Genomic DNA, 27,841 nt, shown 5'->3' with positions numbered 1-27,841 from the left:
CTAAGCGCTTGGGAACTACATCAGTCGTATTTATTGAGCGCTTACTGCGTGCAGAGCACTGTACTAAGCGCTTGGGAACTACAAGTTGGCAACATATAGAGACAGTCCCTACCCAACAGTGGGCTCACAGTCACGGTGCTTGCCCTGCCCTGCCCATGGCCGAGATTGTGGAGCAGCGGATCGAGGACCGGCTCCCCGAGTTCGAGCAGCTGGAGCGTGTCGGGCTGTTCACCCGAAAAGAGATCAAGTGAGGGGGGGCGGGGGGGGGGGGCTCGGAGGGGAGGGCCCGGAAGATGGCGAAGAGCAGGAGGAGGAGGAAAAAAAGAAAAAAGGGTGGGTGGGGTGGTGGGGGGAGGTTGCCCTGTTTTTTCATTACTGTTCCTCAGTGGCCTGGATGTTTGCTGTAGGCCTGGGGATAAAGACGCTTCACTCCCACGCAAGGGTAACTTCATTGCTCCTTCACAACACCCTCCCTCTTCCTAGGTTGCCAACTTGTACCTCCCAAGCGCTTAGTACAGTGCTCTGCACACAGTAAGCGCTCAATAAATACGGTTGAATGAATGAATGAACGAGAAGGAGGTGGATGGGCAACCCCCATGAGTGGGGAAACACGGACTGGACGTTTCTGTAGAAAAATGAGCCAGGCAGCTGAGTGAAGTGGGGACTCCTTCCCCTCCCCACGGCACCTGTATATATGTTTGTACAGATTTATCACTCTGTTTTACTTGTTCATGTTTACTGTTCGATTGATTTTGTTAATGATGTGCATTTAGCTTTAATTCTATTTGTCCTGACGACTTGACACCCATCTCCATGTTTTGTTTTGTTGTCTGTCTCCCCCCTTCTAGACCGTGAGCCCGTTGTTGGGGAGGGACCGTCTCTATACGTTGCCAATTTGTACTTCCCAAGCGCTTAGTACAGGGCTCTGCACACAGTAAGCGCTCAATAAATACGATTGATTGATGGAGGAGGAGGAGGGGCGGTCTCTCTAATAATGATAATAATCAATCAATCAATCGTATTTATTGAGCTCTTACTGTGTCCAGCGCTTGGGAACTACAAGTTGGCAACATCTAGAGACAGTCCCTACCCAACAGTGGGCTCGCAGTCTAAAAGGGGGAGACGGAGAACAGAACCAACCGTACTAACAAAATAAATAAAATAGATATGTACAAGTAAAATAAATAAATAGAGTAATCAATCAGTCGTATTTATTGATCGCCTACTGTGTGCGGAGCACTGTACTAAGCGCTTGGGAAGTCCACGTTGGCAACATATAGAGACGGCCCCTACCCAACAGTGGGCTCGCAGTCTGAAAGGGGGAGACAGAGAACGGAACCAACCATACTAACAAAATAAAATAAATAGAATAGATATGTACAAGTAAAATAGAGTAATCAATCAATCGTATTTATTGATCGCCTACTGTGTGCGGAGCACTGTACTGGGCGCTTGGATAGAGAGACGGTCCCTACCCAACAGTGGGCTCGCGGTCTGAAAGGGGGAGACAGAGAACGGAACCAACCATACTAACAAAATAAAATAAATAGAATAGATAGGTACAAGTAAAATAAATAGAGCAATCAATCAATCGTATTTATTGATCGCCTACTGTGTGCAGAGCACTGTACTAAGCGCTGGGGAAGTCCACGTTGGCAACATAGAGAGACAGTCCCTACCCAACAGTGGGCTCGCAGTCTGAAAGGGAGAGACAGAGAACAGAACCAAACATACTAACAAAATAAAATAAATAGAATAGATATGTACAAGTAAAATAAATAAATAGAGTAATCAATCGTATTTATTGATCGCCTACTGTGTGCAGAGCACTGTACTAAGCGCTTGGGAAGTCCAAGTTGGCAACGTATAGAGACAGTCCCTACCCAACAGTGGGCTCACAGTCCAAAAGGGGGAGATAGGGAACAAAACCAAACATACTAACAAAATGAAATAAATAGAATAGATATGTACAAGTAAAATAAATGGAGTAATAGATAAGTACAAACATATATGCGTATATACAGGTGCTGTGGGGAAGGGAAGGAGGTAATGCCTTCTAGACTGTGAGCCCACTCTTCGGGACCCAGACTGAGCCCCTTCCTTCCTCTCCCCCTCGCCCTCCCTCTCCATCCCCCCCGTCTTACCTCCTTCCCTTCCCCACAGCACCTGGATATATGGATATATGGATATATGTAACAGTGCTAGGGTGGCAACGGAAGTGGGGGGGTGTTGAAAATGAATGGGGGAAGTCTTTCCTCTTTCCCTTCCCCACAGCACCTGGATATATGGATATATGGATATATGTAACAGTGCTAGGGTGGCAACGGAAGTGGGGGGGTGTTGAAAATGAATGGGGGAAGTCTTTCCTCCTTCCCTTCCCCACAGCACCTGTATATATGGATATATGTAACAGTGCTAGGGTGGCAACCGAAGTGGGGGGGTGTTGAAAATGAATGGGGGAAGTCTTTCCTCTTTCCCTTCCCCACAGCACCTGGATATATGGATATATGTAACAGTGGTAGGGTGGCAACCGAAGTGGGGGGGTGTTGAAAATGAATGGGGGAAGTCTTTCCTCTTTCCCTTCCCCACAGCACCTGGATATATGGATATATGTAACAGTGCTAGGGTGGCAACGGAAGCGGGGGGTGTGTTGAAAAAGAATGGGGGACGTCTTACCTCCTTCCCTTCCCCACAGCACCTGTATATATGTAACAGTGCTAGGGTGGCAACGGAAGGGGAGGGGTGTTGAAAATGAATGGGGGAAGTCTTCCTGGAGTCTTCCCTTCCCCACAGCACCTGTATATATGTTTGTACGTATTTATTACTCTATTTATTTATTTTACTTGTACATATCTATTCTGTTTATTTTATTCTGTTAATATGCTTGGTTTTGTTCTCTGGCTCCCCCTTCTAGACTGTGAGCCCACTGTTGGGTAGGGACCGTCTCCATATGTTGCCGACTTGGACTTCCCAAGCGCTTAGTCCAGTGCTCTGCACACAGTAAGCGCTCAATAAATACGATTGATTGGTTGACCGTCTCTATATGTTGCCAACTTGTACTTCCCAAGCGCTTAGTACAGTGCTCTGGACACAGTAAGCACTCAATAAATACGACATTGATTGATCATCTGTATATGTTGCCAATTTGTACTTCCCAAGCGCTTAGTACAGTGCTCTGCACACAGTAAGCGCTCAAATATGATTGGCATTTATTAAGCGCTTACTATGTGCAAAGCACCGTTCTAAGCGCTGGGGAGGTTACAGGGTGATCAGGTTGTCCCACAGGGGGCTCACAGTCTTAATCCCCATTTTACAGATGAGGGAACTGAGGCCCAGAGAAGTGAAGTGACTTGCCCAAAGTCACCCAGCTGACAATTGGCAGAGCTGGGATTTGAATCCATGACCTCTGACTCCAAAGCCCAGGCTCTTTCCATGGAGCCACGCTGCTTCTCTATGATAGTAATTCAGTCGTATTTATTGAGCACTTACTGTGTGCAGAGCACTGTACTAAGCGCTTGGGAAGTCCAAGTTGGCAACATCTAGAGACGGTCCCTACCCAACATTCATTCAATCCTATTTATTGAGCGCTTACTATGTGCAGAGCACTGTACTAAGCGCTTGGGAAGTACAAGTTGGGCCTGGGAAGTACAGCGGGCTCACAGTCTAGAAGGGGGAGACAGACAACAAAACCAAACATATTAATAAAATAAATAGAATCAATATGTACAAATAAAATAGAGTAATAAATACGTACAAACATATATACAGGTGCTGTGGGGAGGGGGAGGAGGGTATTTGTTATCTTTTAGACTGTGAGCCCACTGTTGGGTAGGGACTGTCTCTATATGTTGCCAATTTGTACTTCCCAAGCGCTTAGTACAGTGCTCTGCACATAGTAAGCGCTCAATAAATACGATTGATTGATTTGTTCGGCGCTTACCCTGCGCTAAGCACTGGGGGGATCCAAGGTGATCTGGTTGTCCCCTGTGGGGCTCACAGTCTTCAGCCCCATTTGACAGATGAGGGAACTGAAGCTCAGAGAAGTTAAGTGACTTGCCCAGGGTCACACCGCAGACATGTGGCAGAGCCGGGATTAGAACCCACCACCTCTCACTCCCAAGCCCGGGCCCTTGCCACTGAGCCACACTGCCTCTCTAATGTGAGCAGGGAACGTGTCTGCTCAGTCTTGTATTGTAATAATGATGGCATTTATTAAGCACTTACTATGTGCAAAGCACCGTACTAAGCGCTGGGGAGATTACAAGGAGGTCAGGTTGTCCCACGGGGGGGGGGGGGGCTCACAGTCTTAATCCCCATTTTACAGATGAGGGAACTGAGGCCCAGAGAAGTGAAGTGACTTGCCCAAAGTCACACAGCTGACAACTGGCAAGCGCTTAGTGCGGTGCTCTGCACATAGTTGGGAAAGGGGTAGGGGAGGAGGGGGATCCCTCTACACTGTGAACAGGGAAGGTGTCTGCTAAGTCTTTTGAATTGTAATGCTCTGCACATAGTGAGTGCTCTGTAAATACCACTGATTGATCTGGGGGCTGGGCCTGGGGTTTGTGTTGGACTAAAAATTTAGGAAGAGCCCTCTGTTTTTGTCATGGCCTTCTCAGTGCTTCCCAGTGGATATGGATGGACCTCTTAGTCACAAGTCAATCAATCAATTGCATCTATTGAGCACTAACCATGTGCAGAGCACTGTACTAAGCACGTGGGAGAGTACAATATAACAGTTGGCAGTCACGTTCCCTGCATGCACAGCATCATATTGCTGTGTGACTTTGGGCACTTCACTTCTCTGGACCTCAGTCCCCTCATCTGTAAAATGGGGATGAAGACTGTGAGCCCCCCCGTGGGACAACCTGAACACCTTGTATCCTCCCCAGCGCTTAGAACAGTGCTTTGCACAGAGTAAGCGCTTAGTAAATACCATCGTTATTATTATTATTAATGGTGGGACCATTGCCTTCGATCTCAATTCTGAAGAGCGCGCGGTGGTATAGCAATCTCAGCGGCATTCTGCGGCTGTATTGGAGGCAGAAATTTTGAAGAGCTGGCCACGCAATAAAGTTTTTTGGGGGAAGGAAATCCCATTTTTAAATTTGTTTGGGAAGAACGACCAAAACGTTAAACAAGGGAAGACCCTGGAAAGTTTCATTAAGGGGAACTCATCGCTCCACCCGTAAGCAGCCTGCGGTGATCATCGACCCGGCAGGGTGTGCAAAATAAAGCGAAGAGCTGTGCTTTTGCAAAATCTCACGTTAAGGAAAGCATTTGCTGAAGTCCTTGACCATTTCTACACTATGCATCCGGACATAAGCTGTTTCGTTTGACATAGCGGCATACGGAATCCAGGTTCACGTCCTCGGAATACCGCTAACTGATTCCCTAACGCTGTCTTAGCCAAAGGGTGGATTGGAAACCTCCACACGGCAGTACTGAGTGTACATATTTTTGGAGTGCAAAGCCATCATCAATCGTATTTATTGAGCGCTTACTGTGCGGAGCACTGTACTAAGCGCTTGGGAAGTACAAATTGGCAACAGAGAGAGACAGTCCCTACCCAACAGTGGGCTCACAGTCTAAAAGGGGGAGACAAAACCAAACATACTAACAAAATAAAATAAATAGAATAGATATGTACAAGCAAAGTAAATAGAGTAATAAATATGTACATACATATGTACAGATATACCACATTGTGGTGCTCTGCTGGAAAGCACTCTCGAAGACTAAAGGCACTATGACTTTTGATGCTTGGAGTTTTTACAATGTTAGCAACAGCGTTTTCAGTCAAAAAATACCCGCATCTCCCACCATTTCTCATATTTTTGAAACTCTTATGTTTCGGCAGGGCTATAATTAAGAAAGTTTCCGCTCTAGAATACAAAATTCAAAGAAGAGCTCTTTTCAAAGAGGACTTTATCAGTTATATTCAGGTCAGTGAATTATTTGATTGCTCTCTTTTTTTACAGAAGTTTAATTCTCAGGCTCATGATAACATCTTGTCCTGGCAATCAACCTGGTAGCCAAACTGGCCATTTAGTGCTGAAGGGCTTTCCCAAGTGGGATCTCTTGCCTTCCAGGGGATGCCAGGAATTGCACATTCATTATGAGTTGTCCAGTTCGGCAATATATTCTGTATTCTATATATATATGTATTCTATAGCTTCAGGCAAGGCTTTGGGGCTTGGCTTAAGCTCCTGTTGGTAGATTACAACTGTTCAGGGGCATTATTTCTATATTTAGTTTTAAATGCTCTTGTTTTGATCTGTTTATAGATCTGAAATGGTATGTTTTGCTCTCCCCTTCTAGTATGAAATTAATCTTCTGGAACTAATCAAGAAGAGAAGAGCGGTAAGTGGATGAGCAGTAGAGAAAAGATTGTATTTCTAGGGGGCATGAACAAGTGCTCAGAGCTGGGCTTAAGCGATGGTCTCTCCTGCCGCCGACATCACCGTGTGACATTAGGAAGTTAGGCTGCTGTTGAACAGATGAGGCTGAACCTTTGCATTTTGTTTCTCTTTCAGCGTACCGGCTATTCATTTAAAAAGGAAGAAATAGAGTATTCCATTATACGCCGCATACAGGGCGTGTTCAGACGCGCCACAGCCAAGTGGCAGGTAAGGAGGTGCCCTTTTCCTGGTACAAGCAGTCTGAACGCATTGTATTAGATATACTCAGCTTTTCCTTATCGCGGCTCATCCCGTTGCGTATTTGGATAGAATAATAATAATAATGATAATAATGATGGCATTTGTTAAGTGCTTACTATGTGCAAAGCACTGTTCTAAGCGCTGGGGGTGCCTGGACAATTTCTTTTCTGTCTTCTCCAGTTCTTGGGCAGAACTCCTGTTACTGGGCTTATTGCTGAACTTCATTTTGGCTCTGAGGACCCAGCCAAAATCCCCAGTGCAGCTAAATTCTACGCCTGACCCAATAATAATGCTGATGGTATTTGTTAAGTGCTTACTATGTGCAAAGCACTGTTCTAAGCGCTGGTGGTATTTAAGCGCTTACTATGTGCAAAGCACTGTTCTAAGCACTGGGAGGGATACAAGGTGATCAGATTGTCCCACGTGGGGCTCACAGTCTTAATCCCCATTTTACAGAGGAGGTAACTGGGGCTCAGAGAAGTTAAGTGACTTGCCCAGGGTCACACGGCAGACGTGGCGGAGCCGGGATTCAAACCCATGACCTCTGACTCCAAAGCCCGTGCTCTTTCCGCTGAGCCACGCTGCTTAAATGCTGTGGGGAGCATGTCCAGCCTGACCCCTTGCAACCACCTGAATACATCACGGTGTGGGACGAAAAGGTTATGCCCACTTGCGCACCGCCAGTCGAAGCCCGCGGTCCGGGACGCGAGTTTTCGGTAACACGGCGTTCGTTAGAAATGTTACGGGAGAAGTAGGTGGCCCTCTGTGCTAACTGCCTGGGTGCAGAGGGCTTAGTACAGTGCACTGCACACAGTAAGCGCTCAATCAATACGACTGGACGAAAGGGGTGATCCTAATAAGAAAGGAAAGGGTTACCACAGGAGTGGAGCAGGCAACCGGCAGGTCTGTCCGCCTGGTTTACGGGTTGGGTGCCGAGGCGTTGCCTAGGCAGAACAGCCAACGGCGATAGCTCGATTTGTACATATTTGTACCTATCTATTCTATTTATTTTATTTTGTTAGTATGTTTGGTTTTGTTCTCTGTCTCCCCCTTTTTGACTGTGAGCCCACTGTTGGGTAGGGACTGTCTCTATATGTTGCCAATTTGTACTTCCCAAGCGCTTAGTACAGTGCTCTGCACTTAGTAAGTGCTCAATAAATACGATTGATGATGATGATGATGATGATTTGGGAGGGGTCTGGGACTCGGCCCTGTTGTTGAATACTACCGACTACAAGAGCTAGAGGAAAACCAGGAGGTGGAGAAACCTGAGGTTCTCGGGATCCAAGGGCAAAGTTGAAAAGTCAGGCAAGTTGAAGTGACCCTTTGCTGGTGGACTCGAGTCCCGCCCCAGGGTCTCAAAAGCCTAATGGAAAGATTTGCCTCTAACTGTGGGATTTATGCCAAAAGCTGTCTGTTCTTTGTGTTTCCCATAGGATGACATTCAGCTTTGGCTTTCTCACGTGGCCTTTTGCAAGAAGTGGGTGAGTCTATTCGGATGTCATTTACTCTCCTGTCCCCTTCGCCTCTCTCCCCGACAACCCCAAAATGCTGGATTACAAAGCGTCTCTGAAGAAGGGGTGAATGATAACTAGTGTGAGACGGATACGGTCAGAGGTTGGAAAAGGATTTCAGAAATTGGAAAGGCTGCAGTACTGATTTTAATTTGTTTATTTTTAGATTTGGCCCTGTATGCTTTTGGGCCTAATGCAAGCATACCATCTTGAAATTTGACCTTGTTTCTTTCACCTAATCATATTCTGTTCATTATGGTTAGTCTTTGTGGCTTGTGACGGGGTTTCAGTTGCTTTGTCTAAGTTGGCGCGAGAGTACTGGTGCCTGCATTCTGGATGTTATGAACAAACTGAGCCAAATCCTTTCCTCTAGAAGCTTCAAACCCAAGTCTCTAACAGGCACGATGCACTCTTGGCACAGAAATATGCCTGGGAACAAAATAGTTCATGTCTCTAAAACAGAGCTTTGTGTCTTGTCTCACAGAATATGAAAACCCAGCTCAGCAAGCTGTTCTCTTCTCTGTTGGCTATTCACCCGAACAAACCAGGTACCTTAGAATTCCCTTCAGGCCTCCCTCTCGAATCCCTCTGTGAATCCAGAGGTTCTGTTCAAACCCTGCTCCAAAGCAGATGATGCTTTGAGATGTGGGCAGAGAGATCATTTGACTGGCTCCCTAAAGACTTCGCTTAGGCATGGTTGGACTCAGAATATCCTTCTTCCAAAGCATTGGCTGTGACGTGCCCTCTCAAAGGTCACCAGTGACCTCCTGCTTGCCAAATCCAACGGCTCCTACTCTGTCCTAATCCTCCTCGATCTCTCAGCTGCCTTCGACACTGTGGCCCACCCCCTTCTCCTCAACACGCTATCCAACCTTGGCTTCACAGACTCTGTCCTCTCCTGGTTCTCCTCTTATCTCTCGGGCCGTTCGTTCTCAGTCTCTTTTGCGGGCTTCTCCTCCCCCTCCCATCCCCTTACTGTGGGGGTTCCTCAAGGGTCAGTTCTTGGTCCCCTTCTGTTCTCTATCTACACTCACTCCCCTGGGGAACTCATCCGTTACCACGGCTTCAACTATCATCTCTACGCTGACACCCAAATCTACATCTCTGCCCCTGCTCTCTCTCCCTCCCTCCAGGCTCGTATCTCCTCCTGCCTTCAGGACATCTCCATCTGGATCTAAAACTCAACACGCCAACCCGCCATCTAAAACTCAACATATCCAAGACTGAACTCTTTAATCTTCCCTCCCAAACCCTGCCCTCTCCCTGACTTTCCCATCACAGTTGACGGCACTACCATCCTTCCCGTCTCACAAGCCCGCAACCTTGGTGTCATCCTCGACTCCGCTCTCTCGTTCACCCCTCACATCCAATCCGTCACCAAAACCTGCCAGTCTCACATCCGCAACATCGCCAAGATCCGCCCTTTCCTCTCCATCCAAACCGCTACCCTGCTCGTTCAATCCCTCATCCTATCCCGACTGGATTACTGCATCAGCCTCCTCTTCGATCTCCCATCCTCCTGTCTCTCCCCACTTCAATCCATACTTCACACCGCTGCCCGGATCGTCTTTGTCCAGAAACGCTCTGGGCATATTACTCCCCTCCTCACAAATCTCCAGTGGCTACCAATCAACCTACGCATCAGGCAAAAACTCCTCACCCTGGGCTTCAAGGCTGTCCATCACCTCGCCCCCTCCTACCTCACCTCCCTTCTCTCCTTCTACAGCCTAGCCTGCACCCTCCGCTCCTCTGCCACTAACCTCCTCACTGTGCCTCATTCTCGCCTGTCCCGCTGTCGACCCTTGGCCTGGAATGCCCTCCCTCTGCCCATCCGCCAAGCCAGCTCTCTTCCTCCCTTCAAAGCCCTACTGAGAGCTCACCTCCTCCAGGAGGCCTTCCCGGACTGAGCCCCCTCCTTCCTCTTCCCCTCCTCCCCTTCCCCATCCCCCCGTCTTACCTCCTTCCCCTCCCCACAGCACCTGTATATATGGTTGTACATATTTATTACTCTATTCATTTTACTTGTACATATTTATTCTATTTCTTTTATTTTGTTAATATGTTTGGTTTTGTTCTCTGTCTCCCCCTTTTAGACTGTGAGCCCACTGTTGAGTAGGGACCGTCTCTATATGTTGCCAACTTGGACTTCCCAAGCGCTTAGTACAGTGCTCTGCACACAGTAAGCGCTCAATAAATGCGATTGAATGAATGAAAGACAATGCAAGAAGGCTTTGAATGATCTTTCCCAGCTAGCTAGGTGTTAATTCAAATTCTTCTCCATTGTGGGGGCTGCTTGATGAACCCTGCCTTAGGGAAAACTCATGCTGTAGCACTTGCCGTGCCCAACATCGTGTTTCCTGTGACCCCCACATCCTGCCACAGTCGGAAAGACACGGGTGGTCAGAAGAACGTCTCCTAATTCTGCTGTCGTCTTCTGGTCAAACCCTTTCACGAAAATGCTCACTCAAAGGGAACTGTAGTTGAGAACGTCCGCTGTAGCCAGTCAGAGATGGAACTTGGGTGACTTGACTCCCGACTGCTATTTCAGAAACAGAATTCCCCGAGATGGCTTGATTGTTCCTACACTACGTATGTTAAAGAACCAAAGTTGGAAAAAGGGAAGAGCTGTGATCATTTTTGCCTGCTGCTGGAACAGCTAGTAGTGGAAACAAGTGTGGTTTTTTTTTTTTTTCCCTTCTCCTTTTCTTTCAGCTTTGTGGATTATGGCAGCTAAGTGGGAAATGGAGGATCGCCTGTCTTCCGAAAGTGCCCGGCACTTGTTTCTCCGTGCTTTGCGTTTTCATCCCGAGTCTCCCAAACTTTACCAAGAAGTGAGTGTGTAGCTCTGTGTGCATGCGCGTATGCAGTTGAGGTGACGAGGATGGGGTTTCTGGCCCTGGATATTAAGATGCCGTGCGTGAAACGCAGTTAAATTGAACTCTACATACTTGGAATTCCCAGCATCAAAGCCTTTCCTTGCCTTCGTATGGACCAGAAAGCAAAGGGTTTTTTTGTTTCTGGTTCATTTGAAAATTAACCGATGAAACATCAGTTGGCATTCTGAACCACAAGCCTGGACTTCTTGTTTTTATAAAATGGGATGTCATTTTGGTGATGAGGAACTGCAAAAGTAGGGGTGAAAATTCAGGTAATGTGACAAGAGGACAGGTAACTTAGCTCCCAATCATCCAGCAAAGATATGACCTTATAGAGTCCCTTGTACATTTGCTTTAAATAGAGGCAATGCCATTGGGGCTGAAGCTGTCCTTTTAGTGTCTTTCTCTTAACCTGATCAGAAGAGGTGTGAATGGACAGAGAACAGGGCTTGGCACGTAGTAAGCGCTTAAAAAATACCATCATCATCACCACCTTCTTGATGCTAGCCAAGCATTGAGCTTATAAAAATGTGTCAGGCTCTGATGCAGATGGCACTGCCAAAACCTGGTGTACATGGGGTGAATAGTGGGACTGACAGGGACTGTGGCAAACATCCACATCCCCAAAGGTGGGAGAAGTCTGATTTTTGTACAAAAATGGCCTTTAAGAAGATTAGGAATAGTATTTACTAAGTGCCTACCGTGGGCAGAGTGCTGGGCCCAGTGCTGGGAAAAGTTTTTCAAAGGTTAGTACCTTTTCAATCTGTACGTATTCTGTGACTATTGTGATATCACCTGGTTTTAGTTTTGCAGGAGCACTCTGCAACCAACTGAGCACAAAAGGTGCAATTTCCTTTTCTTAAATGTTTCCACCCCGTGTCAAAAGATGAAAGAGATCTTGGCACCGTAACAAAACATGCTAATTTGGTCCGATCGACGTTCCCCTGTTCTTACTGAGATAGAACAGGTGTCCTCCCTGGGATAATGACCTTGTTCATTTTCTTCCTTCAAAAGTATTTTAGGATGGAGCTGATGCATGCTGAGCGGCAGAGGAAGGAAAAGCAAATGTTTGAACAAGCCAATATGACTTTGGTAGGTCTCTCCTAATTTTTGTTGCTTGTGAAGAGTCGGCTAAATAAGGCCGATTGAGAGTTAATCAGTCAATAAATCAGTCGTATTTATTGAGCGCTTACTGTGTGCAGAGCACTGTACTAAGCGCTTGGGAAGTACAAGTTGGCAACATATAGAGACGGTCCCTACCCAACAGTGGGCTCACAGTCTAAAAGATGAGTTAAGCTCCTCAGTGGAACAGATAGTGTGTAATAGGCTATTTTGAGATACCAGTTGGCGTTTCATTGTAACTTCAAGACCTTAGAGTGTTTGGAAAGATGGGCCCAGTAGAATTGCAGGTTTATGAAAAGTGCAGATTCGTTTGCTTCGAAAACGGAGGAGCGTTTAGATTCGTTGATGGTGGAAAAAAAAGATGGGATAAAAAAGCTAAACTTGGAAGTTTAGCCGGTCCCCACAATTGAAGGGATCTTTAAAAATCACCCATTTGAGCGTGACTTAATCGTATTTCCCATTCCTTTGCTGGGGTAACTTGTTAAGACTAATTGTAATGAGTTTGGGCTGGGGAGATGGGGGTTTAAAATGCCCTTTTCCTTGCTGTAGAAGTTTCTCCCTTACACAGTGCCATAGGCAATAAAAGCTACTCGATTCTCCTCTATGAACAGTTTTGGTTTATACCGTTTTTTAGGAGCAGTTCACTTTTCCTGAGGAGCTCTTTAAGGGAAGATTGGCACAAGTCATCTTTCATGAAGCAGTGAAGAAAATCAAAGGTACGCGTTTGGGCACGATTACTCTTTTTGTTTGGAAACGTTATTCTGATGAATAACGGCGGCTTTCTATTTCACATGGGGTACTCCCCGTTTGTGAAATGGAGAGTCGCCGTTATTCATCAGAATCATTGGAGCACTTTGATAACTTAAGGCTAATTGTCAGTGTCCCTGAGACCAACGAGTCAGAGTGAATCACTTTCGTAGTTTCGCCTGGAGAAGCGTATCTCTTGATCGGGCACTCTTTAAGTGAAGGCTCCAGATAAGGAAAACTGAAAGCTGCCATTGATTCGGTGTAGTATAAGCTCCTTGTGGAAAGGGAATGTGTCTTGTGCTTCTGCTGTGTTTTTCCCAAGTGCTTACTACAGTGTGTTGCACCCAGTGGGTGTTCAATAAATGCCTTCTCTACTAACTACTATTACTACTTCTCATCTGACACAGAGCTGTGGGTTGGTCCTTGTGAGCAGTAATGTCACTGCCTTGCATTGTAATATTTTAGGGGCTGAATTTCACCTTTCCCTACTTTCGATTGCAAAACTATTTGACTTCACCCAAGATCTACAAAAAGAAATTTACGAACAGTAAGTATGAGGGGAGGGGAAACTGGCAGAATTGAGGGGGAGGCAGGATGGTCTAGTGGGGAGAGAGTACAGGCGGGAAATCAGAAGATGTGGGCTGTAGCCCTGGCTTGGCCTGCTGTGTGACCTGCTTCTCTCTGGCCCTCAGTTTCCTAATCTTTAAAATGGGGATAAAATCCCTCTCTTCCTCTCTGTTAGACTGTGAGTGTCTTGCAGGACGGGCGGTGCATTTGACACGATTTATCCTGCATCTCCCTTGGTGCTTATCACAATAGTTGCCACATAATAAATAAGTGCTCAGTCAGTGGCATTGTTATGATTATTCCTGCCTCCGTGGGGTTTTCAGCCAAGGCAGCTGACTGTGCGGTGTGTATTCCAGCCTACAGACTCTGCATGCAGATGACCCACTCACCTGGGACTTTGTGGCCAGGCAGGAGCTAGAGGTGAAGCCCGAGCCGTCGGCAGAACCTGTGCCCAAAAAGGCAAAAGCAGGCGAGGTAGGGCAGAAGGAGGAGCGGTGCTGTGCGGTCTTCGAAGAGGCAGTGAAAGCCCTGCCAACAGGTCAGCCTTTCAGCTTCTCATGTAGAAATGTTCCACGACGTCACGGTTCCAACTCACACGTGGTCCCTCTCGTGTAAAGCGCTTCCCTAAACTCTTTGTGGGGATGCTGAGTTTTTTTTCTTTTGATAACCTTTGGGTATTTACGGATGTCTGAGCTAGTGTCTCCACCCACAAAGGCTGTAGACGTTAATAGTTTATCCCATCTAGACCTTGAGCTTGTTCTGGGCAAGGAATGTGTCAGTTGTTGTGGTGTACTCTCCCAAGCGCTTTGCACACAATAAGGGGTCAATAAATATGACAGTGAATGAATGAATAATCAGAGCTCGGATGCTTCTCTCCAGGCCGACTGCCCTGAGGAAACCCTTTACTGAATTTGGGTTGACATTCTCTTTGGCTCTTTCCAGGGGCCATGTGGAAATGTTACGTCAACTTCTGCCTGGAGAGGTCAAATAGGAAAACAAATAGCAAAGACCTCAGAGAGAAGGTAAGACGATTGAAAGTTTCCAAAGAAGGTTTTAAGGAGGCTTCCCTTTGACCTCCACCATCTATTTGAACCTCAGAGGAGAGAGTGGTCGAGGGTACGGATCCCTTGATCGAAGTTGTAGGGACCGATGGGTCCCTTTGATTGAAAGCCATTATCTCAAAGCACTGTTTATACCTGATAGATGCCTCTTTTTAGGATCTGATTTGCATTGGTCACTTAGGCCAATTATTTAAGTAAAAGCTTAAATACCACAATAATGATTATTAACTATGCTTCTGTGCACTCACAACCACCCTTAACACTTCTGGGCATATCGGCGTACCCTACCGTTTAAACACTTATATACCTACAGATCCATTTTTCCTTTCTGTTCTTGTACGTAGAAATTATTTTGTAACCGTCTCCTTCCAGCCTTGTGAGACTCTTAAGTTCCTTGAGGGCAGGGATCATGTCACCTAGCTCCATTTTACTGTCCCAGGTGATTTGGACAATATTCTGTTCACAGTAAATGCACTGGAGTGACTGCCATCAGAAAGGAAGAGGTCCATCAGCATTTATTGCCCTAGAAAATTGATGATGAGAAAGGGCTTTGGGCTCCAAAAGTGGGCTTACAGGCTCAACGCTTCGCCTTTTCACAACAGGGTTACCAGGCAGGTGGATTTTGACAAGTGGAAATCTGGGCACAGAAGGGTAGAGGGAGCGATAACTACCGCTCACAGGGCGCAGAGACCTCTACTTGGTGCTGGGTGACTTGATGGAAAGAAGAACCGGATGAGGCCCCTGCCCTCAGGGGGTTTATAATCTAGGGCCTACCCCCCACCATCCCCGAGCCAGTTGGGGAGACTGCAGAGTTGCCTGTGGTAGAAAGAGGTGGGGCTGATAGAGGAGGCTTTGCGGTTTCAGAGGCTGGAAAGGACCATGGCGTCGTTCAGAAGGGCCCACGAGGAGAAGCTGTTGCCCGAGTCTCTGTACAAGCAGTGGGTAAGTTGCTGCGGAGAGAAACTGAGCCCGGTTACTTGACTTGAGCGAGTGAATTTCTCCAGCAGATGATAGGTGTTTCAGCCATTACACTGTGCATGAACGGTGAGTGTTAGTTTGGATATGGGGGAAGAGAGAGAGTGAGCATGAGAGAGAGATAGCAGTTACCACTGTGAGTTGCCTCTGGCCCTGAGTAGATGTGGGTTCTAGCCATTAATTCTTAGTTAATTCAGAGACTGATGATCTGGTTTTTGGATTATCCAGGGCTCTTGCTTCTTCCCCATCTGTCTTTGGGCCTCTTTGTTGCTTTTTTTAGCCCCTCAGTAAGATGATGTGGAGAGAGAGGGGGAGAAATTCTGCCCCGAGTACTTTGTACACGGAGCGGCCCTTGTTCAGGGTTCGGCTAAAATGGCACTTTGATTATATGGGGATTTTCCCCAGCCACACTCTCCTGCTCCCCACGTGCTGTGCCGATAGTTCGGAGGTGGCACCAGCTGACCTTCTACTTGTCCCGTAGCTGGAATTGTTGCTGGAGCAGAACTTCTCCCAGATGGCAATGGATGTGGCCCTGGCTGTGACCGACCTCTACCGAGAATCGGTGGACATGTGGCAGTTGAGACTGCAGGTGCTGATCCAGCTGAAGAGCGGGGACATCGCCAAGAATTTTGAGGAAGCCTTTCTCAAACTGCCAGCCAAGGTCTGGGAGATGTTCCACCTCATTTTTGCTTTGCTGTCGGAAAAAACCCCAAGGGGTTGGAATCCTTTCAGACGTTGATGAACGTATCTGTCTGCCTAGTGTTACCGTTCCACGGTTGAGATGTCATGCGTTTCAAGGATTCCCTTGTTTTATAACCTGTTTCCACCTCCTTCCCCGGCATGTTACCTGTTCTAATATTATTAATAATAACTGTGGTATTAGCGAAGTGCTTACTAGGTGCCAAGCAATAGGCTAAACACTGGAGTAGATGCTGTGTAATCAGGTCCCAGTGGGGCTCACATTCTAAGTAGGAGGGAGGACAGGTAATGAATCCCAATTTTCCAGATGAGGGAACTGAGGCCCAGAGAAGTGAAGTGACTGCCCACGGTCACACAGCAGGTAAGTGACGGACTCAAGATTAGAACCCAGGTCCTTTGATTCCCAGGCCCGTGCTCTTTCCTCTAGCTATGCTGCTGTTCTCCTTGTGGGACTGTTCCTGTTCCCTTATTGCTGGAGTTCTTACTAACCTAATATTAGTTATTTTCTTGTAGGTGAGCACTCCCCCAATCCCCTCTCTCATTCAGTCAGCCAATCGCTCGATGGTTCGGTTCCCTCATCCGTAAAATGGGGATAAGATACCTGCTCTTCCCGCCTCTTAGATGGTGAGCCTCTGTGGGACAGTGACTGATTTGAATATCCTGCATCTACTTCAGTGCTTTGGCACTTAGGAAGCACTTAAATACCAGTCTTAATTTTTATGGCATTTAGTGAGTACCTACTGAAAAAAGGATGAGCGGATAGGTTTGCAAGAACATGCAGCCGGCTAAGAGCTTTTTGCCTGTTTAAGTAATAAAGAAATGCAGCTTATGGCAGAATTGAGTAGTCAATTTAAAAAAATCAAAATTGACCCAAAGTATCAACCAAAACTTCGTAGGACTAAGATCAGGGTAGAAGAGGGTTCAGTTTGGGTTGATGCTGAGCAGCCCTTGACGTGACTCGATCACTGACTTGAGTTTTTGAATTTAGATGGTTTAGAGAACGGTGCTCAGTGTTTGCATCCAACATCACTTTGGTTGCTAGGTAAGGGCTGAAAAGAGCATTTGGCATCGTGAAGGAGAATGGGTGGACCAACACACGCATCCCGTGCCAGAGATCCCACTCTCTGGGCAGTCTCCTCTTGGCCTAGGTGACCTTGCTTGATTTCTGACTTGCAGGACTGCTTACCAATATGGATCTTGTGGGTGGAGTGGAGTGAGGGTGCAAACAGCAAGGAAGACACGGAAGCTCTCTTCAAGGTACTGTGCCCCCCCCCCCCCCCGCCCCTTTTTTTCCTCTTACTGGGACCGGTGGGCTCTGGGGTGCAGGGAGGATATCTTTTGGGGGCTCCCAGAAAAGTCTTAACCGCTGCCGAGCAATGGGTCTGAATCCTGGCCCGTAGGAGTCATTGAATTAGAATCCCAGCAGGCTTTCCTGTGGTAGCCCGTTTCTTATTTCTCTTCCTTTAGAAAGCTGTCCTTAGTCCTGCATCTGCCATCTCGGTGACATTGAAGGAGAAATACCTTGACTGGGCCTACCGGATTGGGGGATACAAAAAAGCCAAGAAAGTTTTCATCAGGTAACACCCCCCCACCCCCCAAAAAACAAAAGCACAAGAAGTTCACTCTAACGCCAAGCCCTGGAATCCATTCTTCTGAGAAGAGTCCAAGAAATTCCAAGCCTCATTACGTAGTTATTGTGCCCTGAGCGGGTGCTGTGATTTTCGTTCCACTTGCAGAGCGTTCCCTCTGGAGCCGAGGGGTTCTCCATAATATATTGATTGGCTGCTTAGTACACTGCTTAGTGATTGGTACAGTGTTTACAGTAAGCGCTCAATAAATACGACTGAATGAATTAGGCAATGGCTGCTGGGCCTTACGAGTCAGCAGCATTTATTAAACAGAACAGATTTAAATTTCTGGGTGGGAGGTGCAAGCGATTAAAATGAATCTCTCTGCTCCTCTTTAGTCTGCATGAGAACCGCCCGCTGTCGATCAGCTTCTTCAGGAAGATGATCCAGTTTGAAAAGGAACAAGTGAGTGCGCCGGGTGTCTCTGTGCCTGCCTTCCCTTCTGATCTGCATGAAGTGATTACGTGGCTCTGACCTTGAGCACATGCTCTCTCTCTCTGCTAAAACGTCACAGTAACTCACTTTTGGACTACGCCCTAACTGAACTGCCTTGTTAGGTGGCACTGGATTCCAGACCAACTCAAATCAGTAAATGGCAAATTTCAAAGTGGTTGGAAGGTTGCTGGACTCTTTTGAGAGGTGCTGGGTGAAGCAGGATGGGATGCTGGGGGAGGCCAAAAGGAAGAACTGAATTATTTCAGTTCAGAAGAGCAAGTCATTCAAAATAAAAGGAGGTCCAAGTTATAAAAAAAGCCCCCTTTCTCTCCAGAATGACCAAGAAGTGACAGCTCCGTAGAGTGAGAGTGAAGTGGCAGAGTTGGGCGCAGTATTGGTATCTTGGCTGGTTCGAGTGGGAGTTTTGTCTCCAAGTCTGACCAGTAATTTTGGATTGCTCAGATCCTGCCCTAAACAATCTTGCCTTCTTCTCTTGCCAGGAAGTCTGTAAAATGGTGAACTTGAGAGAATATTATGAGCGGGCCTTGAGGGAGTTTGGTTCTGTGGAGTCCGGTAGGTAACATTTTCTTCGGGGCGGGGGGGTCTAGTCTGGTTTCTTGCACTCTTATTCACAGAAGGCTGTCCTTGGGTTGGGATTCTGTAAAGTAGTTCCTGCTTTTCTTTCATGCTTGTTGGTGAGGCTGAGGGTGAAGGCTCCAGCTTAGAACCAGAACAGGATGGGAGAAGGGAGTGGCCTATTTCGAGGCCATGAGCAGGACTTGACTGGGGCTGCAAGCAGCCTGATTTCACTGTAACCAGAGCCTGGCAGTTGTATTTTGAAGTCCAGGAAAGCCTAGCCCTGCAAAACACAGCCTCAGGCCATACAGCATCCTAGTCAAAAAGAAAACATGGGAGTCAGTTGCTATGAACTAACTGACCCAGCATATTGCCATCAAGAAAGGAGCTACTCTTTTCCAGCGGAGACTTCTTAAGGAGAATGAGAAAGGAGGCGTGAGTGAAAACAGCGCCCGGTGCTGCTTTTAAACCACAGACACAACACAAGTGACAAGCTTGTGTGTTTGCGTGGTGTGATGGGGACTAGGGGTCCCTCACTGGACTTCTCAGCCCCTCCCACACCTGCCAGTGGCATCACCTTTGAGTATGAAATAGCCCAGAGCACAGACTTCTCAGATTCATGTCAATTCGGGAATTGGTCTGGGAACCCAAAAGCATAGACCAAGTGAATCAAGCGTCCACACGTTGACCAGATGAATTCTTTTGGAAGAGTTAAGTAAACCACGCTGATCCCCCCCCTACTTCTGCCCTCACTATGAGGATATTAGCAAAATGAATAAAGCAAACATTCTTGTCCCCCATGAAACTGAGTTAGGGGAGTTCTGAGGGCACTGGGGCTCATTGAGCCCAACTCGGCTGTTGTCAGAGGCTTAATGAACCCAAGTGCACACTTTGAGACCAAACCTTTGAATCTGTGAAACAAGCATACAAATCTCTTGCCCGACTTCTACCCTCTTCACCATTCTGGGAGTCCTTGCCCTAATTCTTTTAAATGGGACATTCCCTGCTACGAGGAATGAAGCTGTCCTACGCGTCCCAATGTTCCGTATTGCGGTGCAGGGAGACCTCGGGCCCCTGTTTCACTTTCATGAAAAGTGTGTCATGCTGAATTGCAAGTCTTTGTGTAAAAGCCAGGTGTTTGTTGTATTTACGTTGGTAGAAGCGGCATGGGCCTGCGACTCAGAGGACCTTGGTCCTTACCCCAGCTCTGCCACTTGTCTGTTCTGTGACTTGGGGCAGGTCACTTAACTTCTCAGTGCCTCAGTTCCCTCATCTGCAAGACGGGGGTTCAATACCTGTTCTCCCTCCTGTTTAGACTGCGAGACCTGCTTATCCCCTATCTACCCCACTGCTTAGTACAGTGCTTCACAAAAAAACCCAATTAATTCATTCTCTTCTGTTTCTTTCGAAGATCTCTGGCTAGACTACATTAAAGAAGAGTCGACTCACCCACAGGGCAAGCTAGAGAACTGTGGTCAGATCCACTGGAGAGCGATGAAGATGTTGCAGGGCGGGCTGGTGGAGGAGTTTGTAGCCAAGTACACTTTGCTGCAGATTGGTCACTTGTAAAAGGGTGAAGTGGGAACCGGCACACTTGAGCATTATTTACGTGAACGTGATGAGCACAATTACAGCCTGTGTTAATCTAGAGGCAAGGTTTGCCGGCTTGTTTATTCTCAAACAGACAAATATTTAAACCAAGAAATACCACGTCGTGCTACTCCTAATTGGTAGGTCCACTCAGTACTGGGGTACAGCGCTCGATGCTGAGCAGAGAGCTATATGGGGAAGGGCCGTACTTTCAGATGGAGGAAAGATTCGTTCAGTTGTATTTATTGAGTGCTTACTGTGTGCAGAGCACTGTACTAAGCACTTGGGAAGTACAAGTAAGATAAACCTCTTTCAGGACACAAGCATATTCCCAAACCAAAGCCTCGAAAATCGGTCTTCAGAAAGTGTGTGTGGTAAAGGTCTGAAATCATGTGAATCATCAGAGAAGCAGCGTGGCTCCGTGGAAAAGAGCCTGGGCTTTGGAGTCAGAGGTCATGGGTTCAAATCCCTGCTCTGCCAACTGCCAGCTGTATGACTTTGGGCAAAGTCACTTAACTTCCCTGTGCCTGTTCCCTCATCTGTAAAATGGGGATTAGGACCGTGAGCCCCCCGTGGGACAACCTGATCACCTCGTAACCTCTCCAGCGCTTAGAACAGTGCTTTGCACATAGTAAGCGCTTAACAAATACCGACATTATTATTATTATTATTGTTGTCAGCTGTGTGACTTTGGGCAAAGTCACTTAACTTCCCTGTGCCTGTTCGCTCATCTGTAAAATGGGGATTAAGACCGTGAGCCCCCCGTGGGACAACCTCATAACCTCTCCAGCGCTTAGAACAGTGCTTTGCACATAGTACGTGCTTAATAAATGCCACCATCATTATTATTATTACGTGAACAAAAACTCCAAGCCACAGAGAAGGATCATACTCAGATCCTGCAGGCTTCAGGAGTGGCACTGCCCTGTCATAGAAATGCCCTGGAAACAACGGGGAACAGCCAGGAAGCAGTCATCCTAGTCCCTGAGGAACAGAAGCGGACTCAAGCGTGTTCGAGCGTTGGCCACCCGGAAGGTGGATCCCTCTCCCATCACACGGCTCTTCTTGGGATCCCAATAATCCCAGCGGAGCCTCGGAAGGTGGTGGGATAGAGCCTTCCGACTGGTGAGCTTCCAGGGACAGCAAGAAGTCCGGCCACAGGGCTCCCACACACATCATGCCAATATGGTACACGTTCTCACATCCAAATATACAGACTCCCAATTGACCATCCCCTCTTTGCTTCTCTAAACTCCAGATGCCATTACAAGCAGTTCTATAAAGCAGGAGTGGTGTGCTCGTTGCCTTGCTCACACGTCACTTAGTAGAAGGCCTATGGTCACCGTCAAGCCCAGATGCACAACTGTTCCTCCTAGGACCAGGTTCTATCCACGGATGTTGCCGGGAGAAAGTTGCCCAATTCCTCAACCACGTTCCACGCAAATAACAGGGAAAACAACATTATGGCGTAAGGAGCATTGGTGTGAAAGAACTGTCGCGATCCAAAGCACTTCAACCTACTAGAGTTTACAAGATGGCCTTGAGGGGGTGGTGGAAAGGGGGCAGAGAACCACTGTTCTAGAATTAGGAGCTTTAAAAATTGGCCCATAACCTTAAATTTGCTATCCATTGGAAAGTATTATAAAATGCTTGAGGCACTCTGCTCTTGTAATTTCTAATATTAGAACCCAAAACATTACCAGTTTATCTTCTGTTATGCATAATGCATTTTGTTTTTAAGGTGATGAACTAAATCTAAATTTGATGAAATAAACAGTTCATATACTTCAGTGTGTCTTAAATTCTGTAGGTTTATTTGGAGGATGGACTGGGAATTGATTTTCCACCTCATCATCATCCATCGTATTTATTGAGCACTTACTGTGTGCAGAGCACTGTACTAGGCGCTTGGGAAGTACAAGTTGGCAACATATACAGTCCCTACCCAACAGTGGGCTCGCAGTCTAAAAGACCTAAAAGTCTAAAAGACGCAGTCTAAAAGACCTCAACCTTTCTTGCCAGTTCTCTTATTTAAAGTGAGAATATTCCCCAAGATCACTGATTCCAATTCATTCGTTCACTCGTATTTATTGAGCGCTTACTGTGGGCAGAGCATTCCAGTGAAAACAACAAATATTTGCAGAATCACTTAACACTTGCCAGAGGAAAAACAAAATCCATCCTCTCGCACCAACAGTCCTACACTTGCCCACTTTTACCAGCAGTCTGTTGATTTGCCTGAAATCAGTGAAGAAGACTTTGAACGAGTAGAGTTAAAATGATCGCAGAAATTTGAAATTTTCCTTGCATAAATTAAATTTCTGCTAGACCTGTATTATTTTATACAGCTGCCTCCCAGTCATTAGTGAGGCCTCTGCAGTTGGAGGACAATTGCAGGGGAAAGGAGGGAAGGTGGGTCCTACAGAAGCATCACGGTCTAAGTGGAAATCAATCAATCAATCAATCAATCGTATTTATTGAGCGCTTACTGTGTGCAGAGCACTGTACTAAGCGCTTGGGAAGGACAAGTTGGCAACATAGAGCACGGACCTGGAATTCAGAGGACTTAGGTTCTCGTCCTGGGTCTGACACTTTTCTGCTGTGTGACCTTGGTTAAGTCACTTAACTTCTCTGTGCCCCAATTACCTCATCTGTGAAACAGGGATTAAGACTGAGATATGTACTGTGTCCAACCCAGGTAGCTGGCATCTACCCCAGCACTTAGTACAGTACCTGATATATACTAAGCGCTTAGTACAACTAAAAAAAAACAACCAAACTGATGAGTTCAAGGCCCTGCTGAGAGCTCACCTCCTCCAGGAGGCCTTCCCAGACTGAGCCCCTTCCTTCCTCTCCCCCTCGTCCCCCTCTCCATCCCCCCATCTCACCGCCTTCCCTTCCCCACAGCACCTGTATATATGGATATATGTTTGTACATATTTTTTACTCTATTTTATTTGTACATATCTATTCTATTTTATTTTGTTAGTATGTTTGGTTTTGTTCTCTGTCTCCCCCTTTTAGACTGTGAGCCCACTGTCGGGTAGGGACTGTCTCTATTTGTTACCAATTAGTACTTCCCAAGCGCTTAGTACAGTGCTCTGCACATAGTAAGTGCTCAATAAATACGATTGATGATTGATGATGATGAGTTGCACCGTACTGGAGAAGCAGCGTGGCTTAGTGGCAAGAGCACGGGCTTGGGTGTCAGAGGACATGGGTTCTAATTCCGGCTCTGCCACTTGTGTGCTGTGTGACCTTGGGCAACCCACTTCACTCTGCTGTGCCTCAGTTCACTCATCTGTAAAATGGGGGTTAAGACTGAGCTCCATGTGGGACAACCTGATTTACCTTGTATCTACCCCAGTGCTTAACAGTGCTTGGCACATGGTAAGCGCTTAATACAGTGCTCTGCTTTTAGACTGTGAGCCCACTGTTGGGTAGGGACTGTCTCTATATGTTGCCAACTTGTACTTCCCAAGCGCTTAGTACAGTGCTCTGCACACAGTAAGCGCTCAATAAATACGATTGATTGCTCTGCACACAGGAAGCGCTCAATAAATACGATTGATTGCTCTGCACACAGGAAGCGCTCAATAAATACTTTTTAATGAACGAATGACTGTGTTGCTGAACTGTACTTTCCAAGCGCTTAGTACAGTGCTCTGCACACAGTAAGCGCTCAATAAATACTTTTTAATGAACGAATGACTGCCTTTGTTGCTGAACTGTACTTTCCAAGCGCTTAGTACAGTGCTCTGCACACAGTAAGCGCTCAATAAATATGATTGAATGAAAGAACAAATATCATCATTATTATTAGGTGCTTGGCAAGAACACAAGCAGCACCACACGCCTCTGCCACTTGTTTGCTGTGTGACCTTGGACCAGTCACTTCCTCAAATGCCTCAGTTCCTTCATTAGTAAAATTAGGATTAAGGCTGTGGGCCCCATGTGGGATAGGGACTGTGCCCAACTTGATTTCCAATCTATCTACCCCTGTGCTTAGAACAGAGTATGACACATAGTAAGTGCTTAATAATAATTATGGTATTTTGTTAAGCGCTTACTATGTGCCAAGCACTGTTCTAAGTGCCTAACAAATACTATTATTATTATTATTATTAATAATAAAGAGTTCACAGTTATCCTTTCACCTGCCCACTTTAAGAGAAGCAATGTGGTTCAGGGGCAAAAGCCTTGGCTTGGGAGTCAGAGGTCGTGGGTTCTAATCCCCACTCCACCACCTGCCAGCTGTGTGACTTTGAGCAAGTCTCTTCACTTCTCTGGGCCTCAGTAACCTCATCTGTAAAATGGGGATTAAGACTGTGAGCCCCAAGTGGGACAAACTGATCTGTGGAAAGAGCCTGGGCTTTAGTGTCAGAGGTCATGGGTTCAAATCCCAGCTCTGCCAATTGTCAGCTGTGTGACTTTGGGCAAAGTCACTTAACTTCTCTGTGCCTCAGTGACCTCACCTGTAAAATGGGGATGAAGACTGTGAGCCCCCCATGGGACAACCTGATCACCCTGTAACCTCTCCAGCGCTTACAACAATGCTTTGCACATAATATTCATTCAATCACTCATTCAATCGTATTTACCGAGCACTTACAGTGTGCAGAGCATTGTCGTAAGTGCTTGGAAAGTACAAGTTGGCAACATATAGAGACGGTCCCTACCCAACAGCGGGCTCACAGAGAGAAGCAGCATGGCTCGGTGGAAAGAGACCGGGCTTTGGAGTCAGGGGTCATGGGTTCGAATCCCGGCTCCGCCACAAGTCTGCTGAGTGACCTTGGGCAAGTCACTTAACTTCTCTGAGCCTCAGTTACCTCATCTGTAAAATGGGGACTAAGACTGTGAGCCCCACGTGGGCCAACCTGATCACCTTGTATCCCCCCAGTGCTTAGAACAGTGCTTTGCACACAGTAAGCGCTTAACAAATGCCAACAGTATTATTATTAGAAGGGGGAGACAAGTAGTAAGCGCTTAATAGACGCCATTATTATTATTGTATCCGCCCCCCATTCATTCATTCAATCGTATTTATTGAGCGCTTACTGTGTGCAGAGCACTGTACTAAGCGCTTGGGAAGTACAAATTGGCAACATAAAGAGACGGTCCCTACACAACAGCGGGCTCACGGCCTAGAAGGGGGAGACAAGTAGTAAGCGCTTAATAGATGCCATTATTATCATTGTATCTGCCCCCCATTCATTCATTCATTCATTCATTCAATCGTATTTATTGAGCGCTTACTGTGTTTAGAGCACTGTACTACCCGCACATATCTATTTTATTTTGTTCGTATGTTTGGTTTTGTTCTCTGTCTCCCCCTTTTAGACTGTGAGCCCACTGCTGGGTAGGGCCCGTCTCCATATGTTGCCAACTTGGACTTCCCAAGCGCTTAGTCCAGTGCTCTGCACACAGTAAGCGCTCAATAGATACGACTGATTGATTGGGAAGTACCAATTGGCAACATACAGAGACGGTCCCTACCCAACAGCGGGCTCCCAGCCTAGAAGGGGGAGACAAGTAGTAAGCGCTTAATAGACGCCACTATTATTATTGTGTCCACCCCCCATTCATTCATTCAATCGTATTTATTGAGCGCTTACTGTGTGCAGAGCACTGTACTAAGCGCTTGGGAAGTACAAGTTGGCAACATACAGAGACGGTCCCTACCCAACAGCGGGCTCCCAGCCTAGAAGGGGGAGACAAGTAGTAAGCGCTTAATAGACGCCGTTATTACTACTGTATCCGCCCCCAGCGCTTGGCACATAGTAAGCGCTTAACAAGTACCATGATTTATCATTATTATTATTATTATTCAAATCTCTACTCACCAGATTTGGGGTTTCGTCCGGCCCATTTTGGGGGGGATTGTTGGCAGGGGGGGAGGTGGAGCGGTTGTTGTGCGGGGCCAAGGCGTCTCGTCGCCGGCTCGGGCCCCCCGTGCCCCAGGCCGCGCCTCCTGCCCCTAGGCCCCGCTCATGCGGAAGCCGCGTGGCTCGGTGGAAAGAGCCCGGCCTTGGGAGTCAGAAGTCATGGGTTCAAATCCCGGCTCCGCCAACTGTCAGCTGGGTGACTTTGGGCAAGTCACTGAAGTGCTCTGGGCCTAACCTATAAAATGGGGATGAAGACTGTGAGCCCCCCCGTGGGACAACCTCCCCAGCGCTTAGAACGGTGCTTTGCACATAGTAAGCGCTTAATAAATGCCACTATTATCATTGGGCACGAGGCCCCGCCCCTTGGACACTGGGCCCCACCCCCTGCGCCTTTAGGCCCCGCCCACTGGACACCGGGCCCCGCCCCGGTGCCGTAGGCTCCGCCCATTGGACACTGGGCCCCGCCCCCGTGCCTTAGGCCCCTCCCCTTGGACACTAGGCCCGCCCCCTTGTGCCTTAGGCCCCTCCCATTGGGCACTGGGCCCCCCCCCTTGCCTTAGGCTCCGCCCATCGGACACTAGGCCCGCCCCCTTGTGCCTTGGGCCCCACCATTAGACACTAGGCCCGTCCCCTGTGCCTTAGGCCCCGCCCCTTGGACACTGGCCCCCCCCGTGCCTTAGGTCCCGCCCACTGGACACTGGGCCCCGCCCCCGTGCCTTAGGCCCCTCCCCTTGGACACTAGGCCCGCCCCCTTGTGCCTTAGGCCCCTCTCATTGGACACTGGGCCCCGCCCCTTGCCTTAGGCCCCGCCCATCGGACACTAGGCCCGCCCCCTTGTGCCTTGGGCCCCGCCCATTAGACACTAGGCCGCCCCCTGTGCCTTAGGCCCCGCCCATTAGACACTAGGTCCGCCCCCTTGTGCCTTAGGGCCCTCCCACTGGACACTGGCCCCGCCCCTTGTGTCCTAGACCCCGCCCAATGGACACTGGGCTCCACCCCCTGTTCCCTAGGCCCCTCCCACCGGACTCTGGGCCCCGCCCCCTGTGCCCTAGGCCCCTCCCATTAGACACTAGGCTCCGCCCCCTCTGCCGTAGGCCCCTCCCACTGGCCACTGGACACCGCCCCCTTGTGCCTTAGGTCCCGCCCGTTGGACACTAGGTCCGCCCCCTTGTGCCCCGGGCCCCTCCCATTGGACACTGGGCTCCGCCCCCCGCGCCACAGGCCCCGCCCATCGGACACACTGGGCCCCGCCCCCCGTGCCCCAGGCCCCGCCCACGGGACACTGGGCCCCCGCCCCCGGCGCCTTAGGCTCCGTTCGTCGGACGCCAGGCCCCGCCCCCACGTGAGCACCGCCCGCCCCTCCGTCGGTTGAAGGGTCGCGGCCGCTGATTGGGTCCCTTGGCCTGGCCTTGCCCCCGCCGCGGGCCGGGGGGGGGGGGGAGTCACGTGGCGCGGCGGTTGGGCGGTTGGGCGGTTGGGCGGGCGGCTGGGGGCAGGGCCGGCGGGC

General features: G+C 48.1%; 1 protein-coding gene across 1 annotated transcript; it reads left to right on the top strand.

The window, feature by feature from the left end:
- Nucleotides 1–155: 155 nt before the first annotated feature.
- On the top strand, nt 156–20,560 carry UTP6 (UTP6 small subunit processome component). The gene is made up of 19 exons (XM_038757453.1): nt 156–247; nt 5,858–5,942; nt 6,319–6,360; nt 6,534–6,626; nt 8,096–8,143; nt 8,658–8,721; nt 10,886–11,004; nt 12,064–12,141; nt 12,806–12,887; nt 13,384–13,465; nt 13,842–14,023; nt 14,428–14,507; nt 15,411–15,488; nt 16,003–16,182; nt 17,397–17,477; nt 17,688–17,797; nt 18,187–18,253; nt 18,784–18,856; nt 20,271–20,560. The coding sequence occupies exons 1-19, from the start codon at nt 156–158 to the stop codon at nt 20,426–20,428; spliced, it is 1,794 nt and encodes a 597-aa protein (XP_038613381.1). The 3' UTR covers nt 20,429–20,560.
- Nucleotides 20,561–27,841: the final 7,281 nt, after the last annotated feature.

The sequence above is a fragment of the Tachyglossus aculeatus genome, chromosome 15 (genome assembly GCF_015852505.1).
Source record: "Tachyglossus aculeatus isolate mTacAcu1 chromosome 15, mTacAcu1.pri, whole genome shotgun sequence".
Taxonomy (NCBI): domain Eukaryota; kingdom Metazoa; phylum Chordata; class Mammalia; order Monotremata; family Tachyglossidae; genus Tachyglossus; species Tachyglossus aculeatus.
This window is presented reverse-complemented; position numbering and strand designations above follow the sequence as displayed.

Bases quoted from the DNA above. Each gene is read 5' to 3' on its own strand.
- UTP6 (XM_038757453.1), top strand. From the start codon at position 156: ATGGCCGAGATTGTGGAGCAGCGGATCGAGGACCGGCTCCCCGAGTTC. The intron at 15,489-16,002 runs GTAAGTTGCTGC...CTTGTCCCGTAG, and splicing joins AGTCTCTGTACAAGCAGTGG to CTGGAATTGTTGCTGGAGCA. The intron at 18,857-20,270 runs GTAGGTAACATT...TTTCTTTCGAAG, and splicing joins GTTTGGTTCTGTGGAGTCCG to ATCTCTGGCTAGACTACATT.